Raw genomic sequence first — 18,133 nt, 5'->3', positions numbered from 1 at the left:
CTCAGAGAATTCCAGAGGTGGCATTGTGGCATGGTTACAAAACGCAGTCTTATATTGAGATTCTGGTACTTGAACTGTCATCCCCGTTCTAGTAAACAATTCATATTTTTCTTTGTGTGAACACATCCTACAGAAAAAGAAGCAAGCTGTAGAAGATGGCAGGCAAGATGTTGAGAAGAGCCTGCAGGAAGGGAATGATATCCTTAATGAAGCCAACAAACTTGCAAATGAAATCAGCTTAGCTGTAGAGGTGAGTGTTTTATCATCCTTATCTGAGAATTAGTACAACAAAGCATCATTATGAAAATAAAATATATATTTAAAGTAACAGCTGATTTTTCTTTTTATTTATCAGTGTTGGAATATTTGATTGGAAGAAGTCATGTTTCTATTGCTTTGTGGCAGAAAAGCTAGTCTAGTATATAAAAATTATAAATTTTGAGATTTAAATGTTTCATTGGAATACATAAAGAGCTAGCTCATCATTTTGGAGGGACTCTGCCGTCTTTTATAAATGTGGTATTGTGACTGCAGTACTGACTTTAGAGTTGCAGGTGCAGCAGACCCATTCACAATCTCACTGTGACTCTGCAATCTAGATGTAGATTTATCTGCACAAAAACTGTGTATGCATACCAGAAGGAAACTTCAGAAATAATTTGTTGCCTGTGGCAACAATTTTAAGTCTAAAGAGATCAGTGAGAGGTGAGGATTGCACTCGCATTTTACATAGTGTTTTTGAAAGTTCTTCTTTAAAAGTTTTATCAACAGAGCTTGAAATCAATGCCTTAGCTACAAAAAAAAACAAAAACAAAAACAAAAACAAAACAAACAAACAAACAAACAAAAACACACCACCACAAAAAACCTAAATCTTGAAATGTCATTGATTCTGGAAATATTTCCATCTTGCATTGAAAATTTTTATACAAAATGGAAAAATGCCTTTTGGAGAAACAGGAAGGGAAACACTTTGAGACAACTTACTGAAACAGGCATGGCAGGTCTTCAAAAAGTGTAGTTCTTACTAAGACACTTTAATGAACAAAAATACATTGGAGTCACTCAAAGGGTTCTGAAACATGAAACTTTTGTCATTATTTAGCTATTATTGTGGAGCACAATGATAATTTAGTATAACTATGTATGCATCTACTTTTAGGAAAGAAATCCAAATTAGAGTTTATAAGTTTTTAAACTGTGCATTTCCTTACTTGTGAAATGAAAGCTTCTACTAAGCTCAAGAGAGGCAAGTAGCTCTTGGAATTTTTTTTGTCTCCCCTCTACTCTCTGGTCCAGCCATTCCTTTATTCTTTCCATACTGGTTCTCTGAAGTCTTAATGCACGGGAAATTTATGGGATAATACCTCACAAGGAAAAAAATTTATATATATAAAGGGCTACAGAGTTCCTGCATTCAGCCACTTAAAGGCCTTTCTTTTGGCATTTTCAGTATGTGGAAGGCGTTGCAGATAAGATACAGCCAATGTCTGATCAACTGAAGGATAAAATAGACGACTTATCACAAGAAATTCATGACAGGATGCTTCCAGAGAAGGTGTTGCAAGCTGAGAACCATGCAGCCCAGCTAAATGAATCATCTGCCATACTGGATGGGTAAGGCAGCCAAAGACAAAATCATGAAGTGGGTTTGTAAAATTGCTTGACAAAAATTGAAAGGCATTCTTCTTAGGCTTTGACATCTGTTACTGGGAGTACACAAATAACCAATGTTTTATGCAAATATACAAATCTCCAGTTGGTTAATTTGTGTATATCTCTGGTAAACCATTTCATGTATCTTGTGATGCTTATAGGCTGGATTAACTGCAAACAGTGCCCTCAGATGCCCTCATAATAGAGTTTAACTTGCCATATGCTTACTGCCATGTTGATGTGAAAAAAAATGAACTTTGTCTTACAGAGCTCACTATGTGTTTTCATAAACATTTGTTAAAAACAAGCAGTATTTTTGTTTTTAAGATGACCGTTTTGGTAAGAGGCCCTTATCATGATGTTGATTTGTTTACTGTCAGAAATCCCCCATAGTGAATGACAGTAACCCCTCTAAGTGGTTTCAAAACAGTCTCCCAAAATGAGTAGGTAACATGGGCCAAATTTCTTAAACCTAAGCACAGAAACTTTCTTTTCAATTTCCCACTATCACATTCCTAAATATAAGTGAGAATTGCAATGCCTTTGGTTTATATGACCACAGCCCTTTCAGAAGTATGATACTTTATAACTCATCATGAATATGGTTTCCAGGAAAGACTAGAATGTCAGAGTTGTTTTGGGGTTTGGTTGGTTTTGTGTTTGTTTGTTTGTATTTATTTATTGTTTGTTTGTTAGGGTTTTGGGGGTGGAAAAAGGGAGCATGTCTTTTGTTTTATTGCAATGTTTTTTTTCATTTAGGAATGCAAGTGATAAAGAGTAAGTGTAATTTGCAAGAGTAATATTCAGAAATTCTGCCTCTTAAACCTGTCCCCTGCATATCTTCAGAGTTTCATTTTCTCAAAAGCACTGCATGAATAAAAAAGATATTTTATTTATTTTAACATCAGCAGTATGCTTCTTTTTTTGCTGCTTACATCTTTTGGATCTACCTGAAGACTTTAGTAACCCAAAGACTTGTGAGCAGATAATTACACTTTTTTTTTTTTTCTTGCCAGCATCTGTAATTTTGAGGAAAAGGCACAGAATTATCTCTGATAAAGTATCTGATACTTGTAAAATTACTGACTCCATATACAGTATCACCATACTACTCGAAATATTCAATCTAATATATATTTTGAGTACAAAAAATAACGATAGCTGTAGTTTCCTGAGTAAAAATTATTTGAAGGGCATTGTTTCTAGAAAAATATGGCTTTTGTAAATGGTATGAGCACTATCTGGTTAGGATACGTCAGTTTTGTGGTGCACCTCCAGGCCCTAAGTAGGTGACTGATGTCACATCCAACCACAGAAATGAATTTTGATATAAGTATCCGAATACATGGAAAGTTGGCATGGAGTAACTAAGAAGCAGAGAAAATGTAGACAGCAAAGAATGTTTTTACTCCTTAATGAAAAGTTGGCAAGATGTATTTTGAGGTTTTTTCACAGGTTTTTAACTATGCTAAATAGACTTTTTTTTATGGGTGTGTGCATGTGCTTCTGTCTTAACACAGGTTTACAGCTTGGCCTTAAGGAGCTTAGCGTAGTGTTTAAAGCTGCATTTGCTGTGGTATAGCAGTACCATGTATACTTCTATCTGATCCGGACATCAACCTCAGTTTCTTAAGATATACAATAAAATATTCAGAATCAAGGACATTAAAATTGTATCTAAAAGAAAATTTCTAACGTGGTCAGATAGATACATGATTTCAAAGGAGAAAAAAATGCCAAGGTGCTATGTAATCCTGCATCAGGATAAAGCTGTTTACTTCAATCACTGATATTAAACAGTCATACTTTACAGAAATATGCAGTGTCTATCTATCTTAGGAATTTCAAAATATATCTGTCTTCACTACTGGCACTTGGATGTCTTTCATTTAGTACTAAATTTGCTGAAAAATACCATTTCATCTTACAGGAGAAACTGAAGGAGTACCCCTTTCCTCCGATCACCCCCTAAGGCTTCAAATAGTATATTGATTGATGGTGAGAGTATTCTCTTGAGAGTTAGAACATGGAACAGCTCATGTATTTAACCTAGAAAAAAATTGTTATTTTTCCTGTATACAGGGAGATATTAGTATACGTGTCTTCCTTACGGCTAACCACCTGCTCATGCGTAAAGGTCACTAGTATTTGGCAAATTCAGTTCAGTTCCTTCCCAGCCAGAAGGGATTTCTAAGCAGTACCAGAGCTACCAGCTAGATAGCTATTCTGGGCTGCACATTTCTCTAACAGAGCATTACAAAAACTTACCATAGGCTAGTGAGCTCCATTCAGAGCTGAGGAAGGAGACATGCTTTTGTAGGAGTGATGCAGAAGCAGCTTAGTCATGCTGTTTCTGCAGGAGCCCAAAGGGAATCTCTCTCCCTGTGTTAACTACATGTGTAGTCCAGGGACTATACCTTCCATTCCCTTTGTCTTTCCTGTTGCATTTTGTAGAAATCATTAAATACTCGTTGAAACAAAGATTGGAGCCCAGCTGTCCCCGTTCCCCAGAGAACAGATTAATTACCGGGTTAGAGAGTGAATTTCTTTTTTTTTTTTTTTTGTTCCGCACACGCAGTCTCAATGCTTAAGTATTTTATACAAGCTGGAACAGGTCCAGCAGGAGTAATCCCTGCCTCCCTTCCTTATGTTGCCATACACTTTGATGGCAATTTCCCAGAGTCAAAAATCCATTTTTGTCCATTTACCCTTTATTCAAGGAAAGAATCATAAACATCAGGCATAATGTATTCTGAGATATGTCTTCAAGTTAATTCTGTAGGTGCAGTACTTCTTTGTAGAAAATATTTGAATATATCATACAGAGAGAGTGCAAGAAAAGCGACTTCTCCAGCCAACTGTCTAGAAATTCCTCTGGAAAGGGGTCAGCTGAGTTCCAGTCCCTGCAACAGGAAATCATATTTGTTTATAATTACCTTTTAATCTAATTGCGGTTATTAGAATGGAGAATTTCATGTAAGTGGTACAAGTAGGAAGGTCATACAGAGGGATCTGGACCAGCTGGATCGATGGGCTGAGGCCAGCTGTATGAAGTTTAACAAGGCCAAATGCCGGGTCCTGCACTTGGGCCCCACCAACCCCAGGCAGTGCTACAGGCTCGGGGAAGAGTGGTTGGAAAGCTGCATGGCAGAGAGGGATCTGGGGGTGTTGATGGACAGCCAGCTGAATATGAGCCAGCAGTGTGCCCAGGTGGCCAAAAAAGCCAACAGCATCCTGGCTTGTATCAGGAATAGTGTGGCCAGCAGGACTAGGGAAGTGATTGTGTCACTGTACTCAGCACTGGTGAGGCTGCACCTTGAATACTGTGTTCAGATTTGGGCCTCTCATAATAAGAAAGACATTGAAATACTAGAGAGAGTTCAGAGGAGGGTGACGAAGCTGATGAGGGGCCTGACACACAAGTCTGATGAGGAGCAGCTGAGGGAACTGGGGCTGTTTAGCCTGGAGAAAAGGAGGCTGAGGGGAGACCTTATTGCTGTCTACAACTACCTGAAAGGAGGTTGTAGCATGGAGGGGGTTGGGCTCTTCTCCCAAGTAGCAAATGATAGGACAAGAGGAAATGGCCTCAAGTTGCACCAGGGGAGGTTTAGTTTGGATATTAGGAAAAAATTCTTCATGTAAAGGGTTGTCAGGCATTGGAACAGGCTGCCCAGGGAAGTAGTGGAGTCACCATCCCTGGAGATGTTTAAAAGATGTTTAGACGAGGTTCTTAGGGACATAGTTTAGTGCTATAGTTAGGTCGTGATTGGACTCAATGATAATGAGGGTCTCTTCCAACTGAAATGATTCTATGATTTTACGATTCTCTGATCCCATTCAATATAAAGCATTATTGCTTAGGTTTTTCATTTTTGTTTTCATTTAGGATTTGGTTTAGACAGTGAGATCTCCAAACCTGGTGCTTCTGTGTTTGGCAGCCAGCCCAAGAAATTAGGTGTTCACAGAGTCTACTTCAAAATACACCAGTGATGATCCCCCATGTTTATACAGTGCCAAATTCATTGAGTTGTCTAGCTCAACACATAACCTATAAAGCCACATAAAGAATATATGTTATCTGGAACTCAGCGTTAAGCGCTGCACTCTGTTTTCTCAGTGTCTGATCCATTTTTCTCTCACAGAACTTCCTCTTTTAGCAAACATTGGTTTTATGTCTTTCTGCACAGATAAGATGTGAATTCCACTAACCGTGTGATGCCAGAACTCCAGAAATATCAAGTGTAGCATTGCTCTCTAAAGAAATGGCTTAGAAATAGCCTTAGAAATACAAGCTGTTGGGTTTGAAAAAGTAGAGTACTGTGTTCTGTTTAACTCTGATAGCAGGTTTAATGGTGTGTTTACTTTTCCCATCCCAACAGAATCCTTGCTGAAGCCAAAAACCTCTCTTTCAATGCCACGCTTGCTTTCAATGCTTATACTAACATCAAGGATAACATAGATGAAGCTGAAAAAGTTGCCAAGGAAGCCAAGACTCTTGCAAATGAAGCTATGCAAGCGGTAAGAAAAATAAGTAAATTGGGAAGAAGGCTTAGATTTTCTATGGAACTGTGCTACACCTTATCTCAGATCCATGTTTTGCTATCTTATGACTTGATTTAGAGACCCATGCCACCGTAGATTTTTCTGTTGAGATCAGAAAGCTATGTCAGAGCTACATATACCTTCAGGCTACATCTCCATTTGCTCCTAACTCGTGTTCCTTATTTTTCTTTCTCTTTTTGTTTATTTTTGTTTATTCCTTCCTCTGTCTTCAGCCTTTTGGCCTCTGTCTATGGCTCAAGCCAACAGCTGCTGCAGGAAAGCTTTGAGCCAGGAGTGTAAGTCATTTGAATCTCAATAAAGCTGGTTTATATTTAATTAATGTTTTGCACACATCTAAAGAACTCCATACCTTAATTAACTCTTCACCCTCTACTTCCATGAAAATGCTCGAAGGCACTTCTCTGCACGTAGGGTGAACTGCGCGCACCCAGCAGGATTCTAAAAATGGAGAATTGTAGGAGGGGAGCAGAAAGTTTTATTCATAGAAATCATACAGCTTGTTTTGTGAACTCTGCCATTTCTTGCAAAGAAATCTTATTCTCACTGTGATGTGCTGCATGCAAATTTTCAGATGAAACAGAGAGAACTTTTAAAAATAGGATTGTAAAGTAAAGGCAGCTCTCCAGCCTGAGTCATCATGAGGAACTCTTCTCCTGAATGTGTATCCTGTGAGCAGAAAACATTCTGAGCATAGCCAGAATTATTTTTCATGTCAAATACCAAGAGTTAATGGCTAATTTGTAGAAGTCTGTCAGAGAGCAACTGACATGCACTTCACAAGCACACAGAAACACAGGAAATGACATTATAATATGAAATTGCCAAGCCCTATATTTGATACAGAAACATAGATGAGAAGAAGCAACATGTAGTTACAGCACTTGTACATGAATAAAGGTAGCTTGCAGAGAGCTACTTCAGTCAAATAGATTATGAGAACAGGAAAAGCAATCACATGCTGTAAAGGGCTGTATTTAGGAGAGGTATAAAGTGATCTAGCTACTGCACAAAAATGTCAATATTCTTAGGCTGTTGCATTTTCAACTTTTATTTCAAATAACACTAATTATTATATTTCTTTCTTGATGAAAAAATTTCACCTCACACATTAGTATGCACTCATTCTCTGTAATAGTTATTTGTTTCACCAGAACTCCTAATTGCACTGCAGAAGTAAATAAGGAGCTTTTTTTTTCTGCTTATTAGGATTTAATACAGATAGCTATCTTTTGCTCCTATGATGATTTGCAGTGCGTGAGGCAGGCAGCTGTTTCAAGGTTTGAATAGGAAAAGAAGACACATATAGCAGTCAAGAAACAAAGCAAGTAATTACAGTATGTCTACAAAATAGTATATATCAGATGGTGAACTGTCTGATTATACCACAGAGAGAATGGAGATAGAAAATTTGAAAGAGATGGAGGTGAGATAGACAGTATACTGTAAACAGAGGTAAGTAAATAGCAAGGAAAGACACTAAGATATTATTTACATGAGGTTTTAAGCATCTGCATTACATTTATTCATTAGAAGGAGCTTGGTTTTTATTATGAGCTGTAACAGGGATCTAGTTGATGAAGAAAATGGAGGGAGCTGCTGCCTTTTAGATGTAATTGAATTGTTCTAGAGTAATCAATGGTCTACCATCAAATTGCTGCAGAGCAAGGTAGATTTTTAACTGTCATTTGGTAGATGATCATGTGAGGATTCAGGCAACATTTAAAAAATGTGTTAATTGTGAAGTTCAGTCATCATTTCGCTATTTTATTTTTTTTGGTTTTATTCAAAGACTGTTGAGTGTTTGCTTATCCTATATGAAGAGCTTAACTGCCAACCAGGTAAATGGAGTTCCCTGTTTCTGCAGGCCCCAAAGAACCGCCTTTTAGCTGAACTTCAGCTTGGGGGCAGGAGTGCACCAGGGCTCACTCAGGGCTGTCTGGAGCACTGTGGTTCAAGCACTCTCCCAGAAGGCAGCATTAATGGACTTGAGCCCCCTCAGACTGGAAGCCCCTAGAAACTCTTTGGGACCCTGTGTAAAAGACAGAGATCATGTCTTTTCCCTCCTTTTGAAAGACGTGTTCTTTATGAGAGCAGTAGTGGGTGCCTATCTTCTGTAAACATCTCTTATCTCCAGATGGTAGCAGATAACGGAGAAAAGGGCTGAAGCTCCCATGCATCACCTTTCCTGTTGACCAGTTATAATGCTGGGGAAAGAGGAGGAAGGTTTTGCAACAGCAGCAAGATGGTGCATGAACTAGAGATGGTAGAGACAGGACTGAGTTTTAGATTCCACCCTGTACACCACTAGAGCGAATAATTTTCAAGAGCCTTAGTGATATCTCAGTGGTTTGTTTGTTTTCATTTGTAATGGGAAAATTACTTTGTTTTCAAATTAAGCTAATGTTGCTAAAAGCAAGAATGAAAAGATGTTTGAAATCGATCATGATTACAGGAAGCCTGATAAATGACTGGAAAAAAATGTATTAAAAATCTGACAGAAAAATTCCTCCCAAGCTTTTTATGATGGATTTGCTCTCCCCTTTAAAAGCAAAATTAATTTATCACAAATGAGAAATCTCTAGCATTCAAGCAGCTTCAATATCCCATTACTTAGCCAAGGTAGTAACTGACTGAAGAGAGGAGTCATGTTAACAGATCCAGCTTGTGTAACACAGATCAGAATCATAGTTTTATCATGCATCTTGAAAAAGTGTGATTATTCTTAATCTATTTAGAGCAGGCTTATAGGCTAGTAACAGGAACCACAGGTGACATGTTAGGTGTTTAGGATCCTAATTTCTTCTTTGCTTTTGACTTTCTTTGTAGTGGTACCCCAACGGTTATGTTGGGTGTCTAGGTTTCCTTATGTGGTAATGGCATAAAGCCACCTAGCCATCCTCCTCGTGAGGATGTGCTGTGATGCAAATCATTCATAACATTTTGGTACTTTAGAATGCTGTCTTCAGGACTGGTCAAAATGAGAGTAGCCCTAACTCTTGCGTAGGTAAAACCTTCTGAAAATATAAATGTAAGTGAAAATAATGGAATTTAGTAATAAAGAACTAATTTTTACTGATGTGAATTAGTACTTAGGTCTATGAAATACCTTGTATGTGTGTAAGTTCAAGTACATGATTCTCAAAACTGTACCAGTGCATTTACATCGGTGCTGGGAGCTGTACCTCTGCATGTTACCAAAATCACCATGTCAGCAGGTTTGGACAACATGATGCCTACTTCATGTTTCCATCCATTCATGAAACCTCAGAAAAACTTCCTTTTTGCAAAGTCCCCAGCAATTCTTAGTCTGATATGTATTCAGACCATGCCCAGCATGTGCTGTCAGGAGAGTCTTCCTAGAATGCTGTGATCACAGCTGATCTTATTCAAAGTTGCAGTGTGAAACGCATTTTACTGTACATGTGGTAAGTTAGTGAGTCACACAATCATCCCTGGGCAATCTAGAGCAATCTCCTCCATCCCAGAACAGTGCCATAACCCACCAGGCTATGGGTTGAACCGAAATCTTTCTAGCACTCCTGCAGAAGATGGGCTATTTGACAAAAAAAAGAGTTCAAGATTCATTGAAATACCAGAAAAATGAAGACAGAGGGGATATTCTTCCTAAATTCTTTACTTACCCAAAATTGTCTGCTAATTATCGATTAAGAGTGTTTTTCTGTAATTTGATAGAGGTTTTTCTTTTCTCGTTAAACTTTGTTAAAATTTTTGCTAACCCATCGGTTGGAAAAAAACGGACCATTAAGGATGATGTATAGTTTCAGTGGCAGCATTTTGTATTATATTATTATAACAGCACTTATGCCTCTAAACCATGATTAAGATTGCATTGTTTGGATACATAATGAGATCCCACTTCTGCCACAAGATGCTACAAGCAGTCAAACTGCAGTTGGCATAGGGAGGGTAGGGGCCATGAAGGAAAGCGTAGGGTGAGGAGAAGGTACTGTCCTCTGGTTATGGATGCTCTAGAAGAGACAGAATTAGAACAATTTGGATTTCTGAATCCCTGTGATTTTCCAGCACATGCCAAATTACTGTCCCCGATTTGATGAACTTCTTGGTTTTGCATTGTAAATCTGGCCTTCCACCTTCATTGGATTGAATATAAACTGTTTTAACAGCCTGTCAACTGTGCCTAGTAATTTAATAATAATAACAATCATTATTTTTTAAGTCCCTGGTCACAGTGATCATACCCTGGGTTCTGTTGCCGATGGGAGAAGGAACATAAAAGTATTGCCTAATTTGACAAGTGTGTTTCCCACAAAATCTGGCCAAACATTCTTCCTTCAGGAGCAGTCTTTTGCTTAATTAGATAGTCTTTTTTTTTTTTTCCTGGATTCATATGTATTTTTCTATTACCAATGCTAGTTGTATGACATGATAATTTCTATAAGAAACTCATTTTGTTCATCTTTTGAATGTATAGTTTCTGTTGATGTTGAAAAGAATTTGTGTATTTGTGAGCTTGTAAATATGGCAGTCATGTGGGCCTTACTTCCTAAAATTGCTTAGCCTTTGATGAAAACTAAGCATACATTTAGATCCCATATGAATGCAAGGAATATTTAGTAGCTACATCTCTGTGACATAGCAACATATTCCATGAGATCTCATAACAAAAAACTTGGTTCTAAATTTTGAAAGTACTCAAAACATTCCCTAAGATATTTAAAAGAAAAAGAAGTGGGCAATTCAATATGTCATTTTGCAGTGTCGTTGAAAAACAACAATGATTCAGTAGTATGAGAAATATCACCTCTGGGCTTGCTCATTATATAAATAATGAATAGCAATAATAACTGTGTCATTTAATTGACACACAGTTAATTTTTTGAGTATATGTATCTACCCTGAAAAATGAAAAGTAGCTGCTGCTTAATTACATACTAGTTACAAGGCCATGACCTATGACTAATATAGAATGTTATCTGTCAGTCAGGAGTATTCTCAAGGAAATGCATTCAGTGTAATGTGTGACTTGAGTTCAACCTTACAAACTGAACAGTAAGTGGTTCAGAACCTAGAGCATTTCCTACCAACTGAAAATACTAATCTAATTTAGAAAAATCATTCTATCTATTGATCAGTCTCTGGACTGAAGATAGAGATGGATGGTTTTCAACAGAAAAATCTTCAAGTAGCATGATATGATGAAGGATGGCTTTTTAGTAATAACACTCTTTCAGATTAACTGCAGTTTTCCCTTTTTAAAAAACTCTATTTCTTATATATCATATTTTCTTTTCTGACCTAGCAATTGCAATTCTTGATTTTAACCACAAAGGTATCTCTCTTGTCAGTATTAGAATTTGGATCATCAGATCCAGTCTTGCCTGTAAAGGTACTGTAGCTGCTGTTAGGGAGAAATACAGTATTGCATGGTGTTTATATTTTTATAAAATTGTCACTGGAGTTCCAAAGGATATCTGGTTTTCTGTAAAAACAAAGGAAATTAATAAGAGAATTTTGTCTCTTGTAGACCAGTATAACGGCAGTGGGATATAATACAGAGCACACTGATGTTTGCTCTTACGTTCAAATGTCTGTTCACTTAGATCATGTTTGTATGTTTTTTATGACTTCAGACTTTCCTGTGTGTATGACTCTGCTTGTTTGTCTACAGACATCTGGTCCTCAAGGATCATTGAAGGATGGCGCCAAGAGCTCTCTTCAGAAAAGCTTCAGGGTACTTAATGAAGCCAGGATGTTAGAAAATGATGTTAAAGGTATGTGCAGTATATGGCATTCAGGGCCATCAAATACAAGAAAAACATTGAGAGACTGCTATGCTTCCAGCATGAAGAAGTCATATCAGCAGAAAAGAAGTAGAATTCATTATCTGATTTGAAGCTGACCAATGTATCAGCAAAAAAAGATTCTCCTGTTTTGGGTCCAGGCATTACTCAGGGATGCTTGTCCCCTCTGTCTGTGGGACAGGAAGGCTGAGAAGGACGGAGCCTTGGTCTTCTCTTGCTAACTACAGTTAAGGCAAGACTAAGTGAGGAAGAGAGGCCAACGGAAATACTGCTTCTGATTTACTAAATGCTCTAGCAGAAAATTAGTACAAAAAACAGCCCAGCATTAAATTGTTATTCCTGTCAATACAGGAGCAGGGTTTGCAATGCCAGTCAGAGATGCCACATCTTTTCAGGATGTTTATGGGATTGTGCCAGAATAGGGAAGCATGGGGAGGTAGGATGAGATTCTTGCCCAACAGAGATTAATGGCAGAGAATTGCTAAGCAGTTTCTTAAAAAATGAAACTAAAAACGTGTCTCTAGAGAAAAATTATTATTTTCACGCGCATACAAAAAAAATATTTATTTGTTCCTGAAGCATAAATACATTGCTAAATGCAGCTCAAATCATAAAGTTGGTAGATTCCAAACCAGATACTTTGGTTTCTCAGTGAAAAATCAAACATCTTTAATTTGTATTCAATACTGGGGGAAAAAACGTTTTGAACTATGCTGTTAGGTGAGATGTAGAAGCTGGTAATTCATGTCAGCCTGTGCTTATAATCTCCTTAATATTTTCTCATCGATAAATGAGAGTATTATTGGTGAATGCCATAGTGCAAGAAGGTTGGACAGTAGTCAGCATGGACACATATGAGGTGTTTCATGCACACATGAATAATCAGCTGCAGAAATGAGGAGCGATTCTCTGGGTTGCACTTGTCTAGAATGAGACTAAAGAGAAACGTGGATCATTTGCTGGGTAGAGGTGGAAAAGGCAGATGTCACAGAGGAAGGCATGAATAAGAGCATGGATTTCCAAAACACATAAAAAAATGCTTCCACTCTGTTCAGGGTTCCTAATGCTTTGGATAATTACTGTCCACAGTCCTGAGCACTGGAACTTCATGAGAACTGAGGTGCTTTGCAGAGAGTCCTGAAGACATCATGAGGGCTGATTGGAGATCTGTCAGAGGAGAGATGAGGAGAAAGATTGAAATAATTATAATTTGTAGACTGTTGAGTAGGGGCTTAATATTCTTCAGTTATGTCAAGGTTTCTCCAAAGAAGATGGGACTAACACATCTCAATGCACTGATACAAGTCACATATTAAGAAAATCTTCCTTCCAATTAAAATACAGAAGTACTGGAACAGAGTACTGAGGAGATTAGGGAGATTTGACCTTTGAAAATCTTTGAAAACAGCTTAAATAAACAGCAATGAGGAATGACTGTTGGTCTGTCTTTGGACAGACATCTGTTCTGAGCCTGTGATTCAATGATCTTCTGATCATTGCAACCAAAAGCGGTTTATTTCTTGCATCTTTATCCAGACAGATTGTTTTATATATCCTCTAAGAAAATACCTATTGTAGCACTAATGAAGCATCTGTTTAACGGTACTCAACACTTCTTTCTACACAGCAGTCTTGGAAAGGAATTGAAAAAGTAATTTATTTCAACTAAACCTGAGCAGAAATAAGCATTATACAATTATCCACTTTCAAATAGGCCAACACTGAGTTTCACACGTCTGCCTTTATGAAAAATGTTAAATGTTACTGCTTTAATTGCTCTGTTTTTACATATGACAAAGCAAACAACTTAGGAGCATTCAGCATTTGTGCACTGGTATAGTAAAGTCTGAGAGGGGGATCAATTAACTGGGTCCTCCATACAACTATTCTGAAGGTCTTTCATCCAAATACTGAGTAATATTTTGTTTAGTCTTGAGAGAATAAGTTCACATTGATAACTGTGTGGTTTGTTGCAAATTAGTACACTATAATCCCATCCCTTTTGTAATTTGAAATTTTGTTGTGTATATTTTGAGAAGTTTGTGTCCAGTCACTGTAGTTCTTGAAAAATGTCTTCATACTAGATACATTATAGTTTAATCCAATTCAATTGGCTGAAGCTAAAATAGAGTTAACCTGGAATTAACCACAAGGATGGGAAAAGCATAGCACCTGAAAACCTATGTGAGAAAACAGATTTAGGTCTTGGAAGACATAAAGACAAGAAGAAAACACCTATGATATGATTTTTTGCTCATCATAGGATCTGAAAATCAAGCTGGGACAGTCATTGTGTCATGCATCAGAACATTCATGCTAGAGTAGTTAAAATACTCTTTATTAGAAAAAAGACAGATTTTTATTAAACAGCCCAGTTTTTCAGGTTTTAACATACAAAATTTTGTTGGCCTCCTGTGACATGAGTTATAAGAAGCATACAGCATGAAGGTTAAGATCCATAAAACTTAGAGTCATCTTTTGGCTATAACTACACTTTCATTTAGTTTTGGCAGCTCTAGGATTTCCAAGTGCAGAACTAGCTAAGAAGTAAACACAATGTTTAATAAGGTCATAAAGCATAATATTTCATAAGGTCATTAATTACATTTCACTGTCATATGCTAAAAGTTTAAAACATTATTATTTTCTTATAGCAGCTCTGAGAAAAAAATATGTCTGCAGTTACTTGTAAATCTTTGATTTATATTAGGGTGCTCTTTATTGTGACTTTACTGCTAGATTCAGTACAGATTTAGGGCTGGAGTGGCATCTGTCAGTAAATATGCCACAGAATATGACAAAACGACAAGGGGAGGCCAGTGGGCAATTTAAGTAGCATGGCTGAAGTAAAATGCATAGAGATGCTGCTAGTGCCACTTTCTGGAATGAAAACTACTGAAGTTTGCCGTGGCTGGTGGCTCAGAAATGCTAAAATGGTGGTGCTGCCTTTTCCCTTTCTCTGAGTAGACCAAACACCACAGAGTGGAGTCCACAGCTTTGTGTGTTCCCCAGGCAGCTATCACAGAGTAATCATGTATTCCAGGGAGCATAGGGCCCTGTTTTCAAAGACAAATAGAATAGTGTCTGTACTTGGATATGTGTCAATTCCATGTGCCCACAAGACTGCCCAATTTAACCCTAAGAAAAGATGTGTTACAACCTCAATACTTCAGAGATTTTTGTAAAAAGTATGTTATGCTCCCATTTTGCACCAATGAGAAGCTGAATTGATCACAGTTTCATAATTTAGCAGTAGAGGTCTAAACACTCTAAAGATTCATAAAAGAAGCTTAATGCAAGCAGAGAGCGGTGCTTAAAAAGCACATATTAGACCTTTGTCTGTGTTCTTGCCCCATACCGAAGGGTAATGAGATGGAGCTTTCCTAATGCTCTCTGATACATCTCAGACCTAAAATGCTTCATGCAGACAAACATTGTGAACTTTTCACAGTATGCCTTTTTGCATCTGATAAAACATGGCCATGCTCCACAGTGTGACCCACAGAGAACAGTTAACACTGTGCCCAGAATGCAGACGAATAAAGCACAATGACCGATTTCTTTTTTCCCCACCCCTCTTTGCTCCAAAGGGGTGAAATTACTAGTATTATGAGCATAATCCTCTCTAGTTGCTTGGGTGTTTCTAGGATAGGAAGTAAGAATCAAGTGTAAAAGTAATAAAACATTATTTTCTTTATATTCTTACAAAGCCACCCTGTTCAGAGTCTTGACTGGAAGTGCAGGATGGATGATGGCTACTCTATAAAGATCTGGTACACAGAAGTAATCATCAGTTTAAAATTTGTCTGTCTGCACTACAGGTAGTACATTAGTTAAAGTAATGAAGACCCGTAAGCCCCTCAACTAATATACACTCCAGAAATTCAGGCAGGGCTGTGATGGAGGTGGGAGTTATTTCTTGTGACATTATGACATTCCCCTGATTTGTGGCCAATTACCCTAGTTATAAAATGGCTGTTAATCATGGAAATGTTTTATATTACCACCAAAAACTGCTGAAACAGTCCTTACAAAGCAAAGCTTCTGACAGAAGCTATTAAAATAGTGATATAGTAATTTCTCTCTTTGTGGGGTTAGAAGTTAGAAGGAAGAAGCCTGGTGGGAGAAGCAAAATCTGTGTGTAGTGCTCTGGCTAGGAAGGAGTTCTGAAATTTTGGCTACAAATGAGTGGATGCTGCTGCCTGCCAGCTTCATTCTCTCTATGCCTTCAGGGGTTTTCAGTTTGCCAGCAGCGATTTTTCTTCCTTATAATTTAAAATTTCCTGTTTAAAAAAAAAATACCTCAGTGCAGATTTGGGAATACATACAGTCTTTGTCAAAGCTGATCAATGAAAATAGAAAATAAGATGTATAAACTCATCTTCAGTTGGAGACTGCTGTCAAGTGGCTACTGAAATTTAGCTCATGTCATTTCTTTTGCTTAAGAATTGACAACTTGTGGGGGACTTGTCTTGTCTGCCAACATGTGCATATTTTTAGCTAAAATATTTTCCAGATGATAGGCACAGCTAAATCCCTTGTTTCTGTATTCTCCTCTGCTTTGTATTTTTGCTGACCTGACATATCGCAATCAGCAAATTGTTGCATTAGTTTGATGACCAACATAATATACATACAAAAACTGCAGCCAGTGCTGAATGTAGTCTTTATAAAAAGTTAACCACCATTAGCTGCATTGCTCTAGTTTTATCTCTTTCCCCTGTTTCTTCTTAATGCCAGTTTCTAAGTCTTGCTTGTTTTAGGGGAAAAAAAACTATAGCTTGTGACCAAGCTATAGTTTGATCTTTATGGGATGAGACTGGGTGAAGCAAGAATGCTGTTTGGAAGAAGCAAAGCAGATAACGGAAAAGGTTGAGCGTGACTGCCAGTTCATTTGTCAGTATTCAGTCAATAAAAACAGCTGTATTTATTGTTCCTAGATTGATTTCCACCTTTATTCTGATGTGGACATATGTGTTGGGTAGCATAGCCCTACGGGCAGTTTCGCACGGAAAACTGCATTTGGTCATACTACCAGCAGAGGTCTGTTTCCACTAGCACTGCAGTGGTTGCACATCATCAGTAATTACCCAGTGCCACAGATCTACAGACACTTCTAAATACTTGTCTCTTGTAAAAATAGATCACTGCAGATAAATTGTAGTTACCTAAGTTCTTAAGTGAATTCTTAATGAAACATATGAGTGTAGGGATTATTTCCATTTGACTTATTTTAGTTTATTCACTTAGAGGAAAAAGGGATGATGCTTAGTTCTGTAATGCTGTGTTTAACCATGGAAATGGAAACTGAAAATCTTCATTCACGTTGACCAAGCCAAAAAACCTAAAGGCCCATACCTCCAAAGTCCTTCAGGATCCTGGTTACTCTTTAGAGTTTCGTTTCAGTGATACATAAATTGTTTCGTTGATTTGAACAATAAACAGTGCATTGATTGACATGCTATGCCATCTCCAGGCAGAGCTAATCAAGTGGAAACAGGACTGAGGGAAATTTGTCAGGATACTCCTCAGCCTACACTTCGATGTGGATTGACAGTGTCTGACATCTTTCAGTGCAGACGCACTAACCTCTTCCAAATCAGAGAAGCTCTGTAGTTTGGAGCAACTTAGATTGTAGCTGCTTGTATTTTGTCAAGCCTCTATGATGAAGTGGAGGATCTCAGGCCTTCAGATCATATCTCCAGCATTTTTCACAAATGCTAATAAGTAAAGGATGGGGAAAAGCTGAAGTGAAGTCAGTTCAGCTAGCGATTCATACATGAAATTAGCTCAGTGGTTAGTGAAGACACCACCTGGATTACAGGATGGGAAGTTACTTCAAAATGTAACTTCACATTAATATCACTTCACAAAATGAAAAATTTCCTTGAAAAGCTGACATAGGCCTTAGTATCTCCTCACGTCTTTGTGTAAGACTCTCCCTCGCAGCACTTACTTGTGGCTTTATTATTGTAATATTTTAAAAAGCAGAGTTAAAATTAATTTGAGGGATTAAAAGAAAAAAAATCATAAACAGGGGAAGTCTCAATATTCAGTGTCAGGAGTTCTAGGGAAACTTGCTTTATTAAAATCCCTAAAAATCAGTTGCTGCTATGGTTACAAAGCTGAAA

At 37.6% G+C, this 18,133-nt stretch overlaps 1 protein-coding gene across 2 annotated transcripts in view; it reads left to right on the top strand.

Moving 5' to 3' along the window:
• LAMA2 (laminin subunit alpha 2) overlaps positions 1-18,133 on the top strand; it is a 359,087-nt gene that overhangs the window by 282,766 nt on the left and 58,188 nt on the right. For both annotated transcript variants that reach the window (XM_082048323.1, XM_082048322.1), the window contains exons 38-41: positions 134-250; positions 1,454-1,617; positions 6,036-6,174; positions 11,870-11,972. In XM_082048323.1, the coding sequence (XP_081904449.1) occupies positions 134-250; positions 1,454-1,617; positions 6,036-6,174; positions 11,870-11,972 (523 nt within the window). The remainder of the gene's footprint in view (positions 1-133; positions 251-1,453; positions 1,618-6,035; positions 6,175-11,869; positions 11,973-18,133) is intronic.

This window comes from Streptopelia decaocto, assembly GCF_964273445.1.
Source record: "Streptopelia decaocto genome assembly, chromosome: 3".
NCBI lineage: Eukaryota > Metazoa > Chordata > Aves > Columbiformes > Columbidae > Streptopelia > Streptopelia decaocto.
The sequence above is the reverse complement of the archived record's forward strand: the minus strand, read 5'-3'. Positions and strand labels throughout refer to the sequence as shown.